At 32.4% G+C, this 19,692-nt stretch overlaps 2 protein-coding genes across 3 annotated transcripts; both read left to right on the top strand.

Annotated features, from left to right (window-relative positions):
- Positions 1 to 12,536: 12,536 nt before the first annotated feature.
- LOC108474881 (polygalacturonase At1g48100-like) lies at positions 12,537 to 16,153 on the top strand. 2 transcript variants are annotated; one of them, XM_017776918.2, is made up of 7 exons: positions 12,537 to 12,676; positions 13,787 to 14,230; positions 14,318 to 14,485; positions 14,572 to 14,616; positions 14,711 to 14,918; positions 15,029 to 15,110; positions 15,298 to 16,153. In XM_017776918.2, exons 2-7 carry the CDS (start codon positions 13,820 to 13,822, stop codon positions 15,818 to 15,820), a joined length of 1,437 nt encoding a protein of 478 aa, XP_017632407.1. In that variant the 5' UTR covers positions 12,537 to 12,676; positions 13,787 to 13,819; the 3' UTR covers positions 15,821 to 16,153. The 2 variants fall into 2 exon arrangements, with proteins under 2 accessions (XP_017632407.1, XP_017632406.1); XM_017776917.2 differs by lacking the exon at positions 12,537 to 12,676 and adding an exon at positions 12,965 to 13,666.
- A 991-nt stretch (positions 16,154 to 17,144) lies between these two features.
- LOC108475426 (17.5 kDa class I heat shock protein-like) lies at positions 17,145 to 17,961 on the top strand. The gene has a single exon (XM_017777386.2). It carries the CDS (start codon positions 17,371 to 17,373, stop codon positions 17,824 to 17,826), a length of 456 nt encoding a protein of 151 aa, XP_017632875.1. The 5' UTR covers positions 17,145 to 17,370; the 3' UTR covers positions 17,827 to 17,961.
- Positions 17,962 to 19,692: the final 1,731 nt, after the last annotated feature.

The following is a 19,692-nucleotide window of genomic DNA, read 5'->3' as shown; positions in this document are numbered from 1 at the left end:
TAACAAATCACATAGTTTTAGGGTTTGGTTAGCCTTTGCCGACTTTACAGTAGGCCCATAGTCGATCAGAACGACACGTGCGACTCTAGGGAAAATTTTAGAATTTTAGGCCCACATGCTCGTGTAGGCCCACACATCCAGATTGGCCTTGTCCGTGTGGTCCACATGGCCTGGCCCAAAATTCACACGCCCAACTTGGCCTAGCCCATGTAGCCCACATGACCACACTCAAACCACTACATGGTCGTGTCTTGCGTACGGCCATGCCCTCATCAACCATACGGCAGTGTCTCGCACATGACCAACTACACGGCCAGGTACACGCCCATGTGGCATCGACAGACTAGGTTTCAGCTTTTGCTGAAACTTGATTTTTCGTGTTTGGGAACACACCTGGTATGATTTCGATGTGAAAACACTCCCGAGCCAAACAGCACCTAAATCGACACAGCAAACCCCCAAAATCAGTTTTAAACCTCAATTTAACCAAAATAATGAAACTGACAATGGTTCAAAACAAGTGCTCAACACTTACTCTACTACTCCGAATGATTTCGACTACGATTCCGCAAGAGGTGAGTCCCGTTCTTCACAATTTGCTGTTGCCAAAAACCTAATAGAGATCAACTAACGAAATAAACAGCCACACTAAAATACGACATTAAAAAAAATTTCCCCAACTCGCAAAGCCTTACTACCGCCACTTACCAAAATGTACGAAAGTAGGGAATTAAAAAATCAAAGCTGATTGACAGAATTTTGATAGGATTTCAAAAGCAAGGAAAAAGAAGGAATTTTTCCAGTCACAGAAAAAGAACGTCAAAACTTTAGAGAAAGAGAAAAAATAAAAATAAAAATAAAAATATTTAATTTTAATTGCCACTATCCCATTATATCCTCAACCACCCAACTGCCTCAGAATTCTAGTTCCATCGAAACTCTATCACAAAATCGAGCAAAAATAATACCCACACTTACGTAGAGATTCGAACACAGAACCTCCAACACACCAACTCCTTACCACTCGATCTAGTAGGCTCATTCTAATATGAATTAACAAACAATTTTATGTAAGCCCATTCAACAAGGGTAAAGCTTGGATCTAAAATTACCAAAATTTACAAAATGTGAGACTTGAACCCAAGACCTCTCAGACCCACCCAAAACACTTAGCCACTGAAGCAGATACTCATTTATGACAAATATTTACAAAAATAGAAATAAATTATTCAGGGCGTTACATAATTTCTCTGAAGTCGAGCATTAGCAAAGGTTTAAAGCATTTTCGTTGTCTTGCTAGTTGGATGTCTCATGTGGATTTTGGTAACATTGTTAATAGTAGTTGGAATAATGAGTTAGCAATTGGAGATAATCTAGAACGCTTCAGGAATCTATTAAGGAATGGAACAAACAAGTTTATAGGAATATCTTTGTATGCAAAAAAAAGTTGATTTCTGAGTTAGAAAGGGTTCAAAAAGTCCTTGAGGTTCGCTCCTCTCAATCACTTCATAGATGGGAGTGCGAACTGAGATAAGAAATTGATGAAGTTTTAGCTCATGAAGAGTTGTTGTGGTTTCAAAAATCTGGAGCAGAATAGTTAAAAGATGGGGATAGGAATACATCCTATTTTCATAGTCGTACATTAGCAAATGGAAGCAGAATAAAGTTGAAGGTCTTCTGGTGGATAATGAATGGTGTTTTGAGGAGGATATGTTGAAACAACATGTGGTGTAATTCTTTAAGGAACTTTAAACCACAAACTATTTGACTAGTGGTGTTTTCCCTTGTCAAGGTAAATTTTCTGTGATGAGACGAGGGCTCTTATTTTAATAGTTTCGGATGATGAGGTACGTAGAGTAGTGTTTAATATGGTTTTTTTAAAGGCCCCCGGTGTGGATAGGTTTCAGGCTAGTTTCTTTCGACTCAATGGGAAATTGAGGGACTGTCAGTGTGTTTTTTTGTTAGAAATAGTTTGGGTGGGCTGTGGTTGGATCTGAAATTGAATAGAACATTACTAGTTCTTATCCTAAAGACATCGAATCCGGAGAGAATTAATTAATTTCGACCTATAAGCTTATGTTCAATGTTGTATAAGATTCTTACGAAGACGATTGTTAATAGACTGCGACCTTTGATGGTAAAATTGATAAGTCAAAACCAATCAAGCTTTATTCCAGGCAGAGATATTGTTGATAGTATTATAGTGGCATAATAAGGGGTGCACTCTTTGAGGAACTTTCAAGGAAAAAATATGGTATGATCATGAAGATAGACCTCAAAAAGGCTTATGATAAAATCAGCTGAGCATTCTTACGAGATACTTTGTTAATGGCAAAAATTCTTGAGTAGTTAATTAGTGTCATGTTGCATTGTGTTTTTCTACTTCACTCCAGGTTTTATGGAATGAGACTCTTATTGACGCTTTCCAACCGCACGTGGTATAAGACAGGGTGACCCTTTATCGCCTTATCTTTTTTTCATTTATATGAAGAGGCTTGGGCACCTTATTGAGGAGGCAGCCGTGAATGGGAGTTGGAGGCCTTTGTTCCTCTTAAGAAGAAGGCCTGCCTTGTCTCATATTTTATTTACTGAAGACCTTATGTTTTTCTGTGTAGCTAGTAGAGATCAAACTGTTGTAGTGAGTAGTGTACTGGAAACTTTCTATTACTTTTTTGTGCAGAAGGTTAACAAGTCCAAGTCGCAGGTGTTTTTCTCCCTTAGTACTCCTAGTTCGGTTATTGAGGTGATTTGCAAGAGTGTGGGATTCAATCGAGTGGATGATATTGGATGTTACCTTGGCATGCCATTGTTTCATAACAGAGTTAATGTGCATACTTTCGACTTTATTGTAAGCAAGGATAGGCAAAAACTGTCTAGATGAGATGCGAGGAAACTTTTGCTAGCGGGACGAATAACTTTGGTTCAGTCAATTCTTCTTGCTATTCCTAACTACTTTATGTTTACTATTTAGGTGCCTCTTTCTGTATGCAATGAAATTGAGAAACTTGCTCGTAATTTCATCTGGGGAGTAACTAATAATACAAGAAAAACTGTCCTTCTTTCTTGAGAATATTGTTGTCGGCTTTTGGATAGCGGTGGACTAGGTTTGCGGAAATTATATAATCAGAACAAGATTTTCTTAATGAAGTTTAGCTACCGTCTGCTTGTGAATACCGAGTCCCTATGGGTTCAAGTGTTAAGGAAGAAATATAATGTACAAGGGGCGCTTTTAAACTCTATCTCTCGATGCAACTGTTCATTCATATGGAAGTCATTATCACGGGTTTGGCCAGAAGTTGTGGGTAATGTTTTTTAGTCAATTGGCGATGGTCTTATGACAAATTTTTGGAATGATGTATGGGTTAGGCAGATGGGTCCCTTGCGAGATATTCTTGGAAGATCGGATCAACTTGATAACACATTGCATGTTTGTAACTTAGTGACTGAGAATGGTCTTTAGGATTGGAATCGTTTTACTAATCTCGTTCCACGTCCCATTATTCAACAGATCGTAGCAATCATACCCCCATCTGATGTTGTAGGACAAGATTGCTTGGCTTGGAAATGGATGGAAAATGATGGAAAAGGATGGTTTCTCATCATCTATAACTTATAAGAATCTCTTTAGTCAAGTTTCTAATGATGTTGTTATTTGGAAGATGAATTGGAAAGTTCTGGCACCTCAAAGGGTGCATGTTTTCTTATGGCTTTTATGACATGATAGATTATTGACAAATCATGAGAGAAGACGTAGGCATATGACAGAGGACAGTCTTTGTCCTTTATGTACTGATAGTTTGAAGAAATGGATTCATGCTTTTAGGGATTGCGCTTTTGCTAAGACTATATGGCAAATAGTGGTTCCTCAGCAAGCCCATAATATTTTTTTTTCTTTGTCAATGAAGGAATGGTTAGTTTGGAACTTGCATGATAAAGATAATCTTCACTGTGAAGAAATTGAGTGGCAAACACTATTTATAATTTTGTGTTGTCTACTTTGGAAGAGTAAAAATGAATGTGTGTTCTCTAATAGTCACAGGAATATCGGGGCTATTGTCGATACTGGCTACATGTGGGCTAGGAGTTATCGGTATTTGGATGTGCAAATGAAATCCTTGGGAACCATAAGGAGTTTTTCGAGTTGGACTCCTCCTGTAACAGGTTAGATAAAACTCAATTCAGATGGAGCTGTGTCGAATTTGGAATGAAGGGCTTCTATTGGGGGTGTTCTTAGAGATTCGGTAATGAGCTAGTTTTTAAAGTTGAAACAAGAGCAATGTTGGAAAGATTATTCTTAGCTTGGTATAAAAGGTTTCGAAAAGTTAAAGTTGAGTGTGATAATGCTTTGTTGGGTGAATTACTTTTGTCTGGTGGAGGAGCTAGTAGTAGTTTAATGGAACTAAGACTGTTACATCAAGTTTTGCGTCAAAAATGGAAGATTCGTATCCGACACATCCCGAGAACTCTTAATGATGTTGTTGATCACATGACTAAATGTGTTGATACAAGTAGCTCTTTGATACGCTTATTTAAATCCCCACCAACTTCGATCACAAACATGTCGATCGCAACATGTCTATTTACTCTTGATTATAGTTTTATCTAATGTAATCGCTTAATGTTGCAAAAATTGCATGAAGCACAATTTTCAATTATTTTGATTTGAAATTATTATTTTAACAATTAAATTTTAATTTTAATTTATAAATAGGATAAACTACCAAAATAGTCATTTTTGTTTGCATTAGGTTACATTTTAGTCACTTATACTTGAAATGTTATATTTTATTCACCTACGTTATCGTGTTGTAACATTTTAGTCATTGAGCCATTAATTGTCATTAACAGTGTAACGATAGGTTAACGTGACATGTTAAATTATCATTTCAAACGAAAATTTTAGACTAAATTCTACAATTGGTCCTTATATTTTTGTCATTTTGAGCAATTTAACTTTTTCTTTTATGTTCTTTTAATTTTCTTTTTTTTTTCTTTATTTTTCGTTCTCTTCTGATTCTCCCTCTATTTTTCTCCGTTCTTCATTTCTTTTAACGTAGTTTTTATATGTTTACCATTTGTTAAAACTAGTCCACAAGTTTGCCTCACTCAAAAAATTAAATTGTTCAAAAAAATAAAAGTATAGGATAATGAAAAAGAACATAAAAAAATTTCAATTACTTAAAATAAAAAAATATAGGACCGATTGTATAAATTAACCTAAAATTTTTATTTGAAATGATGATTTAACGTGTCATGTTAGCTTACCGTTACACCGTTAACGACAATTAATGATTCAGTAACTAAAATGTTACAACACGATAATGTAAGTGACTAAAATGTAACATTTTAAATATAAGTGACTAAAATGTAATTGAGGTAAACAAAAGTGACTATTTTAATGGCTTACCCTTATAAATATCTTTTATTTTTTAATTGATTATTAATCGAGAAAATATTATAAGAAAATATAAAACTTCAACTCAAGTGATTATTTCAACATAAAAAAATCTAAATAATCCATTTTCAAGCCTACATTTATTTTAAGGTTGTGATATTAGTTTCATAATAAAGCAAAGTGTTTCGAAAGTTAATTCTTGCAAATTTACTGTAGGGATGCGTTCCTGGAATTTATGCGTTTAATATAGACATTCTACTAAATCATAAAAATACTATATGTTAGAATTTATTATAGATTACCTTTTGTAATTCGAGTAAAGGTGTGTTTAATATTATTTCTAAGAAGTATTTTTAAAATAAAAATATTTTTAAGATAAAAATATTTTTAAACAAGTTATTTTTAGAGAGAAAGTATTTTTACCAAGTCAAAATTGATCTAATAACACCTTTTGAAAAATTAAAAATTTTAACTTCCACCAAAAAAATTGCTAAACTAAGTCTAATTGAAAATTTATTATTTTTATGAATGAAATTGTAATCATTAAGCTTTACTTCAACACATACATTAAGAGATGAAATTCGGGATGTACAAAATCTTTGACTTGTTCGTAGTGAAAATACTGGAAAATTAGAACAAATCAACCCACATTTCATGATTTTGTACAAGTGTTATACATAAAAATATATCACGGAGACAAAACCAAAAGTGTGTCAAATAGTATATCATATTAGATGAAAAAACATGAAAGTTAAAGAAAAAATGATAATGCTATCTTTAAATAATGGAAAAGAAAAATGCATTCAATTCATTAAAAATGGAATTAAAATTCTGAAAGAAGAAAATACTAATAAAAAATAAGATGAGACATTATGTAATCAGGGTACAATGTATTTATAAAGTTAACAAATATTTTAAGTTGAAAAAAGTTAAAGTACAATATATATATATATAAAGTTATTTTATGTATAATTAAGATTTGTAGTTAATATAATATAATTTTGTATATTTAATTTTAAGATTTTTAAAAATTCATTAGGAGATAAACATCTGTAACCCCATACTTGGCGCGAACAAAATGTGTTGGCAAGAAAGAGTTTATAAGCAAAGCTTAGATCAATTTGCTCATAGAATTTATGAGGACAAGGTTATAGTACAAAATGAATGGAACTATCGTACAGCTTATAGGTGTTTATGGACAATGTTATGGTATGGAGCTAAATTCATGCAAAATATCTTTATATTTTTTATTTAATTTCAATTCAATTCAAAATATGATTTTTTTATCAATTTAAGTTTACCTTATACTTTATAAAGATTTCAGGTTCAGTTTTTGTTGCCTATATTTTTTCAAAACTAAAATGATTGTCTAAAAAATACAATTAAATACTTTGAGGCCCCACTTCCACTTTATGATAATTTAAATTTGTTATTTTCTTTTATGATAATGTTTATCTTTGAAACTAATCAATCTTCTTTGCTTCAGATATGCATTACTTTCATTCATTGTAAAAGATTGTTCTACCAGGACTTTAATTCAAATCAAAATATTAGTTGGTATATAACACTTAGTTATTCTCATCGGTCAATAAATACATTTTAGAGTTAACTTGCAATAAAGCGAATTATCTTTTAACGATGATCTAGATAATGATAATTCATTCTAAATAATTATTTTATCCAACTATTATTTCTCTCATTTAATAATACAAAGAGACTCATAACTAATGTATATTCTCAACTTTGTTTGAATACTCATTTAGTGCATTGTGGTAGAGCAAATTGAACATACATTGCACGCTCAAAAATTCTAAAATTGTTGTATTTGGCTCCGGACCAAAAGTCAATAATAATAGAGAGTATTTATCAAAACCTATTTACATGTATACAAGTGTTAATTCATATAAAATATCATATCCTTGTACATATATAAAAAAATATTTATTCTAAAAAAAATATGATTTAGTTACTAACTAAAGGTATTTAAATATTAATTATGCTAAATCAATTTATACGTATAAACAATAGGCTTTTGCTATAGTTACTTGCTTTGGCAATGTAGCATACAATACTCATTGACAGTGTAACACCCCTCACCCATATCCAACTCCAGGACAGGGTTCGAGGCTTTACCGGACTTAAACATTCACAAACATACAAAACCGAGTCACCAAATTCGTCCAAAATTAAAACTTTTTAAACACATGCATATCATCCCTTATACAGGCCTTCGAGGCCTAAAACATACATCGGGGCAATTCGGGACAAAACCGAAAACATTCGATAATCTTTGGGCAACTTAATAAATTTTCTTGCTTTAGAGAGCCACACGCCCGTATGGGTGGAGTCGTGTGGTCACACACGCCCGTGTGGCTTGGGCACGCCTGTGTCCTCAGCCCGTGTAACTCTCTGTTTATGACGCCAGTAAAATAATTTATACCACACGGCCAGACCACACACCCGTGTACTAGGCCATGTCCTCCACATGGTTGAGACACATGGCTGTGTCTCTGCCCGTGTGGCTAACACTTAGTCTATTTTCCAAGCCTTATGTTGATCTTATTTTTCCCCCATACTTTTACACATCATAGGCACAAATTATAACATCAATTTAATGTTAAATCAACCTTTGGTGAAATTCAATTAAATAATTTGCATGTTGTCATACATGTGTTTATTACTCAACACTTAATCTCTACACATTCAACGATTGTCCATGTTCAATCATTACACATTCACTCCATGGCCACGACCATCTTGAATGGTCCTAGGGCATTCATCATGTACATGTGTCATATACTTCTCATACATAGTGAACAAGTATAATCACATAACCATATCACAAGACATTATCACATACCATGGACAAATAGGCTTACAAGCCAAAATCATTATAAGCCACATCTTATGGCTATATACAATGAATTAATATAAGCCAACATCTTGGCCAAAACATAAAAACACATATCAACAATTAAGTCCCCATACATGCCACTCACTTGAAAAAATTAATTTCAACAATACTCTAAAGATGGTAGCTTGATAGTGTGAGGTTGCCTCCGACGATCTCCAACCCCGAGCAGACCTGAGGACACTAGAAGAAATGGAAGGGGAGTAAGTTTTACGCTTAGTAAGTCCATATGAAAATAATAAGTATTATAACAACATGTTTCCTTAAGTAAAACAACTACAATTACACTTTTATTCATATTCTGGTCAAGCTGTCTACTCAAGTTATAGTTAATAAATTATTTATATCTCAAGCTACAGGATGCTAAATTAAGATCCGTTAATTTTCTCTGAAACTAGACTCATATATTTTCTTACCATAAAATTTCCAGAATTTTTGGTCTAGCTAATAAGTACAGTTTATTCTTTAAACTCTCCTCTATTTCACTGCCCGACAGCTTCGACCTCTATCTACTAAAAATCAAATATCTTGTAGTATGAGACTCAGATAATGTTCTCATCTATTTTTTTTCAAAATATACTCATTAATGATTTCATTCATATGAATTTTGACTCATAATTATTTTTTTACAATTTCTAGTGATTTTCCAAAGTTAAGATAGGGGAGTTTGGAATCACTCTGACTCTGTCTCACAAAAATTCAAATATCTCATAATAATTTTTTTTTTTGCTTACACCGTTTTCTTTATGTGAAACTAGACTCATTAAGCTTTAATTTCATATATTATTCAGCCTCTAATTCTAGTTCCACCATTTATGGGGATTTTTCAAAGTTGGGCTACTGCTGCTGTTCAACACTATTTCGGTGCAAAATCACAATAGCTATCATAATTTCATTGTCACATTGATCATGGACTCATTATTTCATAAATCCCATAGTCAATTACACAATGTAAGTTAACATGATATTGCAATACAATTCATAATCATAAGCATAAAGATGGTTCGTCTTTCAAATCTTTTCACTTGTTCATCATGTATACACATACATATGCATGAATTCGCTTACTCATCATTTATCACATTTCAATAAGGCATCACTTATGAGTATAATGTACGTACATGGACATATCCATAGCATATCGATTAACTTTACCTTTATCACCATGCCCTTCTCGGGACTTTCATCACGTTATTCGTTACAATACCCGTTGAATTTCTCAGAAATCTCGATGGATAATCCATTTACCATCAAGTCATACAGGTGATCATCTGAAGTACGCACTCCCGCGAACCTCACATCTTACGGCGAGATTACCAGTCTAGGCTAAATCCCCCGTAATATACACTCATAAAGTATTGTCGGATTACCAGTCTAGGCTAAATCCCCGACGACGACATATACTCAAATGAGATCGAATCTAAATTTCTAGGCTAAATTCAGATCCTAATCGGATTACCCGTCCGGGCTAAATCCTTAATGCACACATATTCTTCGGGAGGCTCGATCACTCAAGGAACACCAGTCCAGGCTAGATCCTTTTCTATATTTGAGATCAACGGATTACCCGTCCAGGCTAAATCCTTTTCTGCAACACATGCAGGATCTCAAGTCATGTATGCCATGGTTTATCCATCGGATTTCCCTTTTTATTCAACCGGGATTTTTCTCTTTTCATCAAGTATCTCGTTATGCATAGCTGATCATGCAATGTACATCCAATTCAACACATTTCTATATTTATTTAGACATTAGTCCATGAAATAAACATAGTATTGCATACAATTTTATTTAGGCATTTGTTACAATATATAAATTTATATCAACTAAATAAATATTCATCACACAATACTAACACATCAATTTAAGTTCGTATGAATAATAATATCATTGCATTATCATTGACATATGAACTTACCTCGGTTTCGAGTATGACTATTTATTTCGAGTTTGTACTTAACCTTGTTCAACCTCGTTCTAAGCCCGAATCTTGTTTTCCTTAATCTATAATATCACATTTAGCCTACTAATTAGTCACATTATTCATATGGGTTCAAAAATCATATTTTTACAAATTTGTATTTTGACCCCTGAACTTTCACATATTTTCACTGTTGACTCAATGCTCGTAAAATGATTTTTATTCAATTTCATTGCATTTCAAGTCTACCCGAATCGTTTTCATAAATATGGAACCCCTAATTTCCACTAAATCACCCTTTTATGACTAATTTTACAATTTTTACAAAACGGTCCTTTCGGACATTTTCATCAAAAATCGCTTAGTAAAAGTTGTTTATTACACACCGAGCCTTCTATTCTACCATTAAACATCAAAATACATGCATATCATTCATGGGTAAATTTTAAACACAAACCCTGGCTCAAATAAATGGTAGAAATAGCTAGAACATGTTACCGGGACTTCAAAATGCATAGAACGTTAAAAACGGTGCTCGGAATCACTTACTATTGAGCTTGAAAGCTTGGAAAAACCCTAACCATGGCTGATCTTGGTACATTCGTCTAAATCAAGAAGAAAGGGACACATTTGGGTTTTAAAATCTGTCTTTTAATTCATTTTACCCTTATATGACCAAAATATCCTTTTTACTATTCTTTCAAATTTTACCCAACCAAGGCCATTTTTGTCCAACAAGTTATACGATGGTCTAATTACCATTTAAGGAACTCTCATTTAAAATTTCATAAAAATTAGACACCTCTAACATGTAGAACTCAACTTTTGCACTTTTTACAATTTAGTCCTTTTGACCAAATTGAGTGTCCAAACGTCGAAATTTTCAAACGAAATTTTCACGAAATCATTCCATGAAATCGTAGACCATAAAAATATAATAAAAATATAATAGAAATAAATTTTCTTACGTCAGATTTGTAGTCCCGAAATCACTGTTCCTATTAGGCCCTAATTCGGGATGTTACAGACAGCTTGAGTAGTAAATTGCCCAACATAACAAGCATTGTCTTGATTTGAGATTTAATTTTATATATTTTAATTATTAATATGATCTGGTTTTTATATTTTAATTTCAAAAGAAGAATTTTAATAGTGATAATAATTGGACCTAAATTTTAAATTAAAAATAAAGGGTCTAAATTTCTAAAAATTAAAGTAGGATTAGATTATAATTTAGCCTTCAAATTTGTATTATATAATTTAACATGAAACATAAAACTAACAACCACTCGCTATGATGACATTTAGCTATAACAATCAAATTTTAGTAGAATTAATTTTTATATTTTATTTAAACAATTTATAACAGTTTTTACTTATAACAACATTTAAAGTTACAAAGTACATTCTCTAAAATTTGAAATAAAATTATGACTATTTTGTATAAACAAATTTATTCATTATAATTTATTAAATAAATAATGTATAATTACCAAATTTTAATACTTTTGAAAATATCATATTATTTGCTTAAGATAATCTTTATTCTCCAAATATAAGAATATAATTCGAAATCTAAAATTACTACAAAAATATAACATTCATGACCAAACTCCTCAAAATAATTCATAACATAGATCACATTTCATTTAAAAATAACATAATTTAGGACAAATCAAAAGAGAAGCAAATTTAGAGAGTCCAGCTAGGCTGCTTTCTTTGTCTGCCAGTTTGTCTTGTTTTAAGACCAAAGCCCTTGGAAAAGCAGAGACATTTAAGAATCTAAATTACTCATCAATTCTTCACCCGTGACACACAGGAATTACAACCCGTGAATCCTCAGGTGATACGTGCCACCTTTTTATTTCACCTTCTCACCACATTCATTTCAACCAGATATATCTGCATGTGAATTTTGTTCATGTTGAATTTTGGAACACTGATGATGCTACAGATTACCATTCTGCACCAGCCTAAAACCACCACCTTCGGTTTTTTTTCCGCCCATCATGGAGGCCCCACGAGCACCTAGCCATAAACTAAACTGGCCCGGCTGGCAATGGCTGGTCCCATCACAATGCACCAACCAGAGCAAGCAATGGTGCATACTATGGCAATCCTATGTGGCATAGCTCCTAGCCACAAACTCAACAAATTCAATGCTTTTTTTGTGCCAGTAGAGTGCACTATTTCGAATCCTCTCTCACCAACCCCCCCCCCCAACTTTTTGAGCCTTTAAACACCCACCCGTGAACCCATGCATGCATAAATTCCATGTCATGTATCAACTACTAACCTCTATAAAAAGCCTCTTCAACTTCACTCTTTAACTTAAACGCAACCTACATTGTCACTGATTCTTCTACTACATTTCTTCAACAAAATACCAATGCATGCATGTAGCTGCTCGTCAACACCATCTTTGGATTGATTCTTTTAATTGTGTCAGGTAATTTTATTTTATTTTTACACTTGAGGCATTGGGATATATGTTTCATTAGTATTGGTTTATTGGACGAGAGTTTCTTAAAGGGTAATTTTCGGCTTATGGACCATATATAGAATTGGATTCACCCGTGACTGGTTTAAATTTATTTCCGCTATCGTCCACTTTGTAGTACATGTTTCCTACATCACTATGTATGGCCACGAGAGCTAAACAACAACAGAGAGTCACGAGACTTGTTGCTTTTACATAACCCCCCCAAAAAAAAAAGAAACCCCATTTTTCATCAAGACATTTTTCTTTCTTTTTCTTTTCATCTCCACATCGACTAAACCAGCTAGCTTATCTAGAAAAGTTTCATGAAAGAGCAGTTTAGGCCATAAATGGTTTCACATGATCAAGATCATTGAAAATTCCTTATCAGCCTTTATGTATAAACAGAATTCTATAAGGAATACAGGGATTTAAATTGCGGGAACGGATTACAGAAAACATGAAGCTTAAATGGCAAATGGTTAGTAATACTGCAGTGTAATGTAATGGATGAAACTTTTTGCCCCTTTTGAAAGCTTGAAATATGAAGAAAAATGTCTTAAAAAGATCCATCTAGAAAATGTAGGCCGCGAAGACAGTTCACAAGCTTACAGTAACCTTGATCAAGGGTCCAGGATACAGTCCTTGGCAACATAAGCCGGAAAAAAACAGTGGGGAATTAAAATCCAACCATGAAGAATTGAAGAAACATAAGGATCTCTGTCAGGTCCACAGACCATGTGACATAGAAAAGCAAAACAAGGGGGAAAAAAATCAATATAAAGCCAACAACCTTCTGCCAAATTAGCCACAAAAAGGCTAACCTCCCAAATGCATTTCAAATATTTTATTCGCATTGATTATGATATAGCTATCAACCAGTATTTGACATGTGTCTTCAACTATCACTGAAGAACAGCTTTGATCTCTGGAATTGTTGTTAAAGAGTATAAATTAGAGGTTATGGTCAAGCCTTTCATCTGACCCTTTAACTCATTGTATTATGTATATTTGTTTTCTTGAAAATTGAAACTTCGGAATCAGATTTCTGGTTTTTACTTCCTATATACATTTTCTCAGATTGGTTTGGCTTCAGCTTATTGTCTGCTGCTAATGGAACTTGGTCGTGGATTATTATTCATTTGGATTTTGGCAATTCTTTCCTTTCATCAATGTTCAAGCAATGCAAATGCAAGATATCATTACCACAAGAAGCATAAACCCAAAGGCTCCCATGGGAAGTCACCTGTTCATGTCCCTGCTCCTCCCAAAAACCCTGACCCTCCATCTATTCCTTCAGACCCTTATCCCAATGATCCTGGGGATACAACAGGCAGCATCTTCGACGTCACTTCTTACGGTGCGGTAGGGGACGGTTGTTCAGATGACACTGCAGCATTCATGGAAGCATGGAAAGCTGCTTGTGCAGTAGAATCAGCCACTGTTTTGGTTCCTTCAGATAAAGTTTTCATGATCACTTCCACTATCTTCCCAGGGCCATGCAAACATGGACTTGTCCTTCAAGTGAGAATCTGATATCTAGTTCATCATCTTCCTTTGTTTTCCTTAATTCTGAGTGACGGACAGTTTTTGTGTCATTGAATGTGATAGGTTGATGGGGTCCTAATGCCACCAGATGGACCTAATTGCTGGCCAAAAGCAGATAGCCGTCAGCAATGGCTTGTGTTTTATAGACTTAATGATATGAAACTCACTGGGAATGGAATCATTGAAGGAAATGGACAGAAGTGGTGGGATCTCCCTTGTAAACCTCACAGGGTATCCATTTCCTAATCAACTCATCAATAATTACTTGTTTCAAGTTAAATCATGCACATCTAAATTCTAGTGATGTGACTATATAGGGTCCAAATGGTTCAACTCTGCCAGGACCATGTGACAGCCCTACTGTAAGTACATAACAGAAGTTTAAGTTCTTTAATTCATGATGTTCAAATCAGCTCACTTGTTCTATTTCTTGCTCTTGCACTTTTGTTGATTCAGATGATCAGGTTCTTTATGAGCTCCAATTTAGTAGTCAGTGGCATAAAGATACAAAACAGTCCTCAGTTTCATATGAAATTCGATGGGTGCGAAGGGGTTTTGATAGAAAAACTATTGATATCGACCCCTAAACTTAGCCCGAACACCGATGGAATCCACATTGGAAACACAAAATCTGTTGGCATATACAATTCAATGATAAGCAACGGTAAGGAAAATGGAACTTGTGTCTACCATACTCTATTGAACAGTTTATCCTACATTGTACTGTTTATGTATTATTCCTTGCAATGATCCAAGTCTCATGATTTTAAATAGGAGATGATTGCATTTCGATCGGTCCAGGATGCTCGGATGTGCACATTGAAGGTGTTACTTGTGGTCCAAGTCACGGGATCAGGTATACTAGCCCTTTTGTAAATCGATTTCGGCTTATACAATCTATTCTCTTATCTTTGGATTGGTACGCAGACAGTTAAAAAGCGGTCTCTCTATCATTTTTGGAACTAAATGAAGATATAAATGAAACTGGCTCTGTTCTTTTAAACTAATTAGAGTGACTTAACTGAGAGAGTTTATTTCTGCAGCATTGGGAGCCTTGGGGTGCATAATTCGCTGGCATGTGTTTCAAACATAACCGTTCGAAATGCGGTGATAAGAGAATCAGACAATGGGGTAAGGATCAAGACATGGCAAGGGGGCACAGGTTCTGTATCAGGCATATCATTTGAGAACATCCAGATGGAGAATGTTAGAAACTGCATAAACATAGACCAATACTACTGTTTGCAAAAGGCATGCCTAAACCAAACATCGGCTGTTTATGTAAGAGATGTGCAATATAGGAACATTAAAGGCAGCTATGACGTGAGAAATACTCCGATCCATTTCGCGTGCAGCGACACGGTGGCTTGCACGAACATAACAATGGCAGATGTCGAGCTTATGCCACACGAAGGTGAATTGATGGAGGAACCATTTTGTTGGAATGCTTATGGAATTGAAGAGACATTAAGTATACCCCCCATTGGTTGCTTACTGAAAGGGATGCCCCATGCCATAACAGAGAGTTCTCAGTATAGTTGCTCAAATGAGAATGGTAGATTTTAGTGTTTTATATATATATATTAATATTAATGATTGCATAGTATAATTTATATAGATAGAGGCCGAGGGGGAGAGATGACATAGCACAATCATCTGAATATATATTATATAATTGGTTTGTTTTTTGTGGTGTTGGTTTAGGCTTCTTTCATCCCTTTAAGGCGGTTATTTATCCCTTAGCGTGTGATGAGATGAGATGTGCTGGTTTGCATACCAAGTTGGGCCTAGAGTGTTTTATCCTTTAAATCCTTACATAGAAGTATTTATTCTTATTGAAATTAATTTCTGGCTTGCAAAAGGTATAAAAATTCTTAGCAAAAAAAAAAATTTAAGGCACCTACTTGAGCAGTTATGGGTAGAACAAGAAAACTATTAGGTTTTTTTTTTTTTAACAAAAATCTTTAGTTAAGTGGTTTAATCTTTAATGAGACTGTTGTGGTTGATGGAGCACATATATTTAGAAAATAAAAATCTAAATTTTTTAAAATTACTAAAATATTAGGTCCAAATATAAATATAAATTTCAAATATTGTAACAAAAATATGCAAAAATATTAAAAATGGAAAAATACAAATAATCATAAATAATTCTTAATAATTATAAAAATTATAAAAATATTAAAAGTTATAAAGACACACTAAAATGAATTTAAACAAATGGTTATTCATAAAAATGAATTTAAACAAATGGTTATTCATATTCATTCTAATGTAACTTTTAAATATTATAAAAATATGTAAAAATATTAAAATTTATTTAAAAATCTAAAAATATGTCGAATAAAACTTAGAATTTAATCCTAATCTTTTCTATTTTAGTATTTTCCTTAAAAGGTATCATCAACATGTACATGCAATCACACCAATTTTAAAATAAATTATTATAAACTTAATAAGCATACATTATACTTTTAATTATAAATAATAAATCTCAATTTTATCTTCAATTATTTTGTATTAGATAAATAGTTATCCAAGTTCTAGATTCATTATAGATATAAATATTTTAGTATTTTTTATATTTTTGAAAAAAATTATTTTTAAAATATAGGGATGTGGCGTACCACGTTAATAATTTATCCACAAATCAACTCTTTTAATCACGTTGTCAACGGTCAAATTGATAAGTTTCCAAGGCCCCATTACTAATTTTTTTATTTTTTAGTAAAACCCTTTTATTTTCTACAGGCGAAAATGGAACTTTTGAGTATCCAACAATTTAATTCAACCTGGCCATATTCACAAGGACGCTGATGAATATTTTCCTAGAACGATTTCTTATTAATTATAAAGCCCATAATAATACAAAATATTCACGAATGTCCTCGAATGAAATTTGCTGTCGTTACAGGCTTCTAGATAAATGTTCCAGAAAAATGATTTAAACCCAGGAATAGAAAAATCTTGTCCATGCTAGAATCCTCCACAACTCCAACTATTAATATCCATTTCAGGTCCCCTACATTCTCAGACAAGCAAAGCTTAGATCGACAGCTTTTAAGATAACTCCTTTCAAGGTTTCTTCATATATTGCTCTTATCTTGCTTCTGAAAATGTCTCTGATTCCAAGCTTCTTCGGCAACCGACGCAGCAACGTGTTCGACCCATTCTCACTTGATGTTTGGGACCCATTCAGGGCTGTCTCTACGACACGGACGCCGGAAACCTCTGCCTTTTTCGACACCCGGATCGACTGGAAGGAAACCCCGGAAGCCCACGTGTTCAGGGCCGATGTGCCGGGGCTTAAGAAAGAAGAAGTGAAAGTGGAAGTGGAAGATGATCGGGTGTTGCAGATAAGTGGGGAGAGGAACGTGGAGAAGGAAGACAAGAATGATACGTGGCACCGGGTTGAACGGAGCAGCGGCAAGTTCATGAGGAGGTTCAGGTTGCCTGAGAATGCCAAGATGGATCAGGTTAAGGCTTCCATGGAGAATGGGGTGCTTACTGTCACTGTACCCAAGCTGGAAGTTAAAAAGCCTAATGTTAAGGCTGTTGAGATTTCTGGCTAAAAATTTGCAACTTTTGAACCAGTTTACTTGAAATTGTATGTTTGAAGCTTGAAATAAGTGACTTTTATGTATGAATGTGGGATTAAGTTGTGCAACTTGACCTGCAGTGAATAAAACCATCTTGTTAATTCATAAGTTATCCCTTTTCACTCTATTAATTATTAATTTTCTTATTTAACAAAATGTTTTTCATTCTTTAATAACCCAAAATTCTATTTTTTAGAATTTAAAATTCTAATCTTAAATTGATGGTAAGGTTAAATTTTTACTTAATTATTAACTTTTAAATTAAATATTCTAATAATTCTCTCGGGAAACTGATATAATTTTTTATTAATGTAAAATAAATTTAATTTAATTTGTAAATTTTATTAATTTATATCTTTTAAAAAAATTAAAAATCTAGTTAATTTCTCAATAAAAGTTTTGAAACTTTATAAAATTCAGAAAATATAAAAATAAAAATAAGTCTAGAAATTACCGAGTTAGAAAGATGACAGTCAACTGCTAAATTTATAAATCTACGTGGATATTTGAAATTCAATATTTATATTTAAAATTAATAATAATTTTATTAAGTTTATAATAATTTACTTTCTTAATTGTATAGTAATTTATTTGGCCTTTTAATTTTATAAAAAATTATTTTATTTTTTGGTTTTTTAGTTTTAAATTTTTATTCTAAAATGAATGAAAATAGTTAATTTTTGTAACTTTTGCTGATGTTACATATGTATAAACTCTCATGTCAGTGACATTTTAACATTTAATTAATTTTTAAATTTAAAATTTAAAAAGTTATAAAACTATTTTAAAAATTAAACATCATTAAAATCTATAAAAATATTTTAAAATTTAAAAATTAATTAAATGTTAACGTGTCATTTATATGGCAATCTATGTGTATGTTACGTAAGTAAAGTTAACAAACGTTAATTTTTCTAGCTATTTTAAAATGATTTGATAAAAAATACAAATTCAATAACTAAAAGAGGCGAGAAAATAAATAGAAGGTTAAAATATTTTTATAAAGTTGGAGGAAAAAATCATTATACCAAAAAACAACAAAAAAAACAACCATAATTGGATTAGAATTTTAAATAAGAAAATAGAAAATATCATAATTCAAGTTAAAAATTTTACATATTTTTAATATTTCATTATTTGATACACTTTGGTAGTATATTTTTTTATTCCACAAACAGTTTTAAAAAATTAGACACGTGTCTTTTTTTTAAATATTTTACTATACCCTTATAATACACTTGTCAACCCTAACCTTACTTGTAGAGTTTAAAAACTCTACTGATAATATACCAAATAATTCTCCTTTTAATAAATATTTGAAATTTACATTTAGAATTTATCTAAATTCATTATATATGTAAATGTTTTTGTTAATACCTTTTAGTCTTTTCCTTTTGAATATATGTTGAAGTAATTATTCACAAATCATACCATGTGACAATTTGGTCAATCACATTAATATTATTAATAATAAAATTGGTTAATTAACGATGTTAAATAAAATTGGTTAATTAACGATATTTTTAACGGAATAACTTAATTAATTCTCTTTTTTGTTATAACAACTCAATTGAGTACATTATTTTAAGAACTCAATTGATTTTTTAAAAAAATTAACTAAAAACTTCTGACTTTTTATTTAATTATGGTTTTGATTTTAATGCATTCAAGGAGGAAAATGATCACATGGGAAATTATTAATTATTATTAATTATTTATTTTTGAAAAGTATTTTTAAAAAGTGCATGAATAAGTGCTCTAAGATTTAAGATTTAAGTGTTTAATATTATAGTTAAAAGTACCTTCAAAAAATAAAATGTTCATTTTAAATATGATATA

The sequence above is a fragment of the Gossypium arboreum genome, chromosome 3 (assembly GCF_025698485.1).
Source record: "Gossypium arboreum isolate Shixiya-1 chromosome 3, ASM2569848v2, whole genome shotgun sequence".
Lineage (NCBI taxonomy): Eukaryota > Viridiplantae > Streptophyta > Magnoliopsida > Malvales > Malvaceae > Gossypium > Gossypium arboreum.
This window is presented reverse-complemented; position numbering and strand designations above follow the sequence as displayed.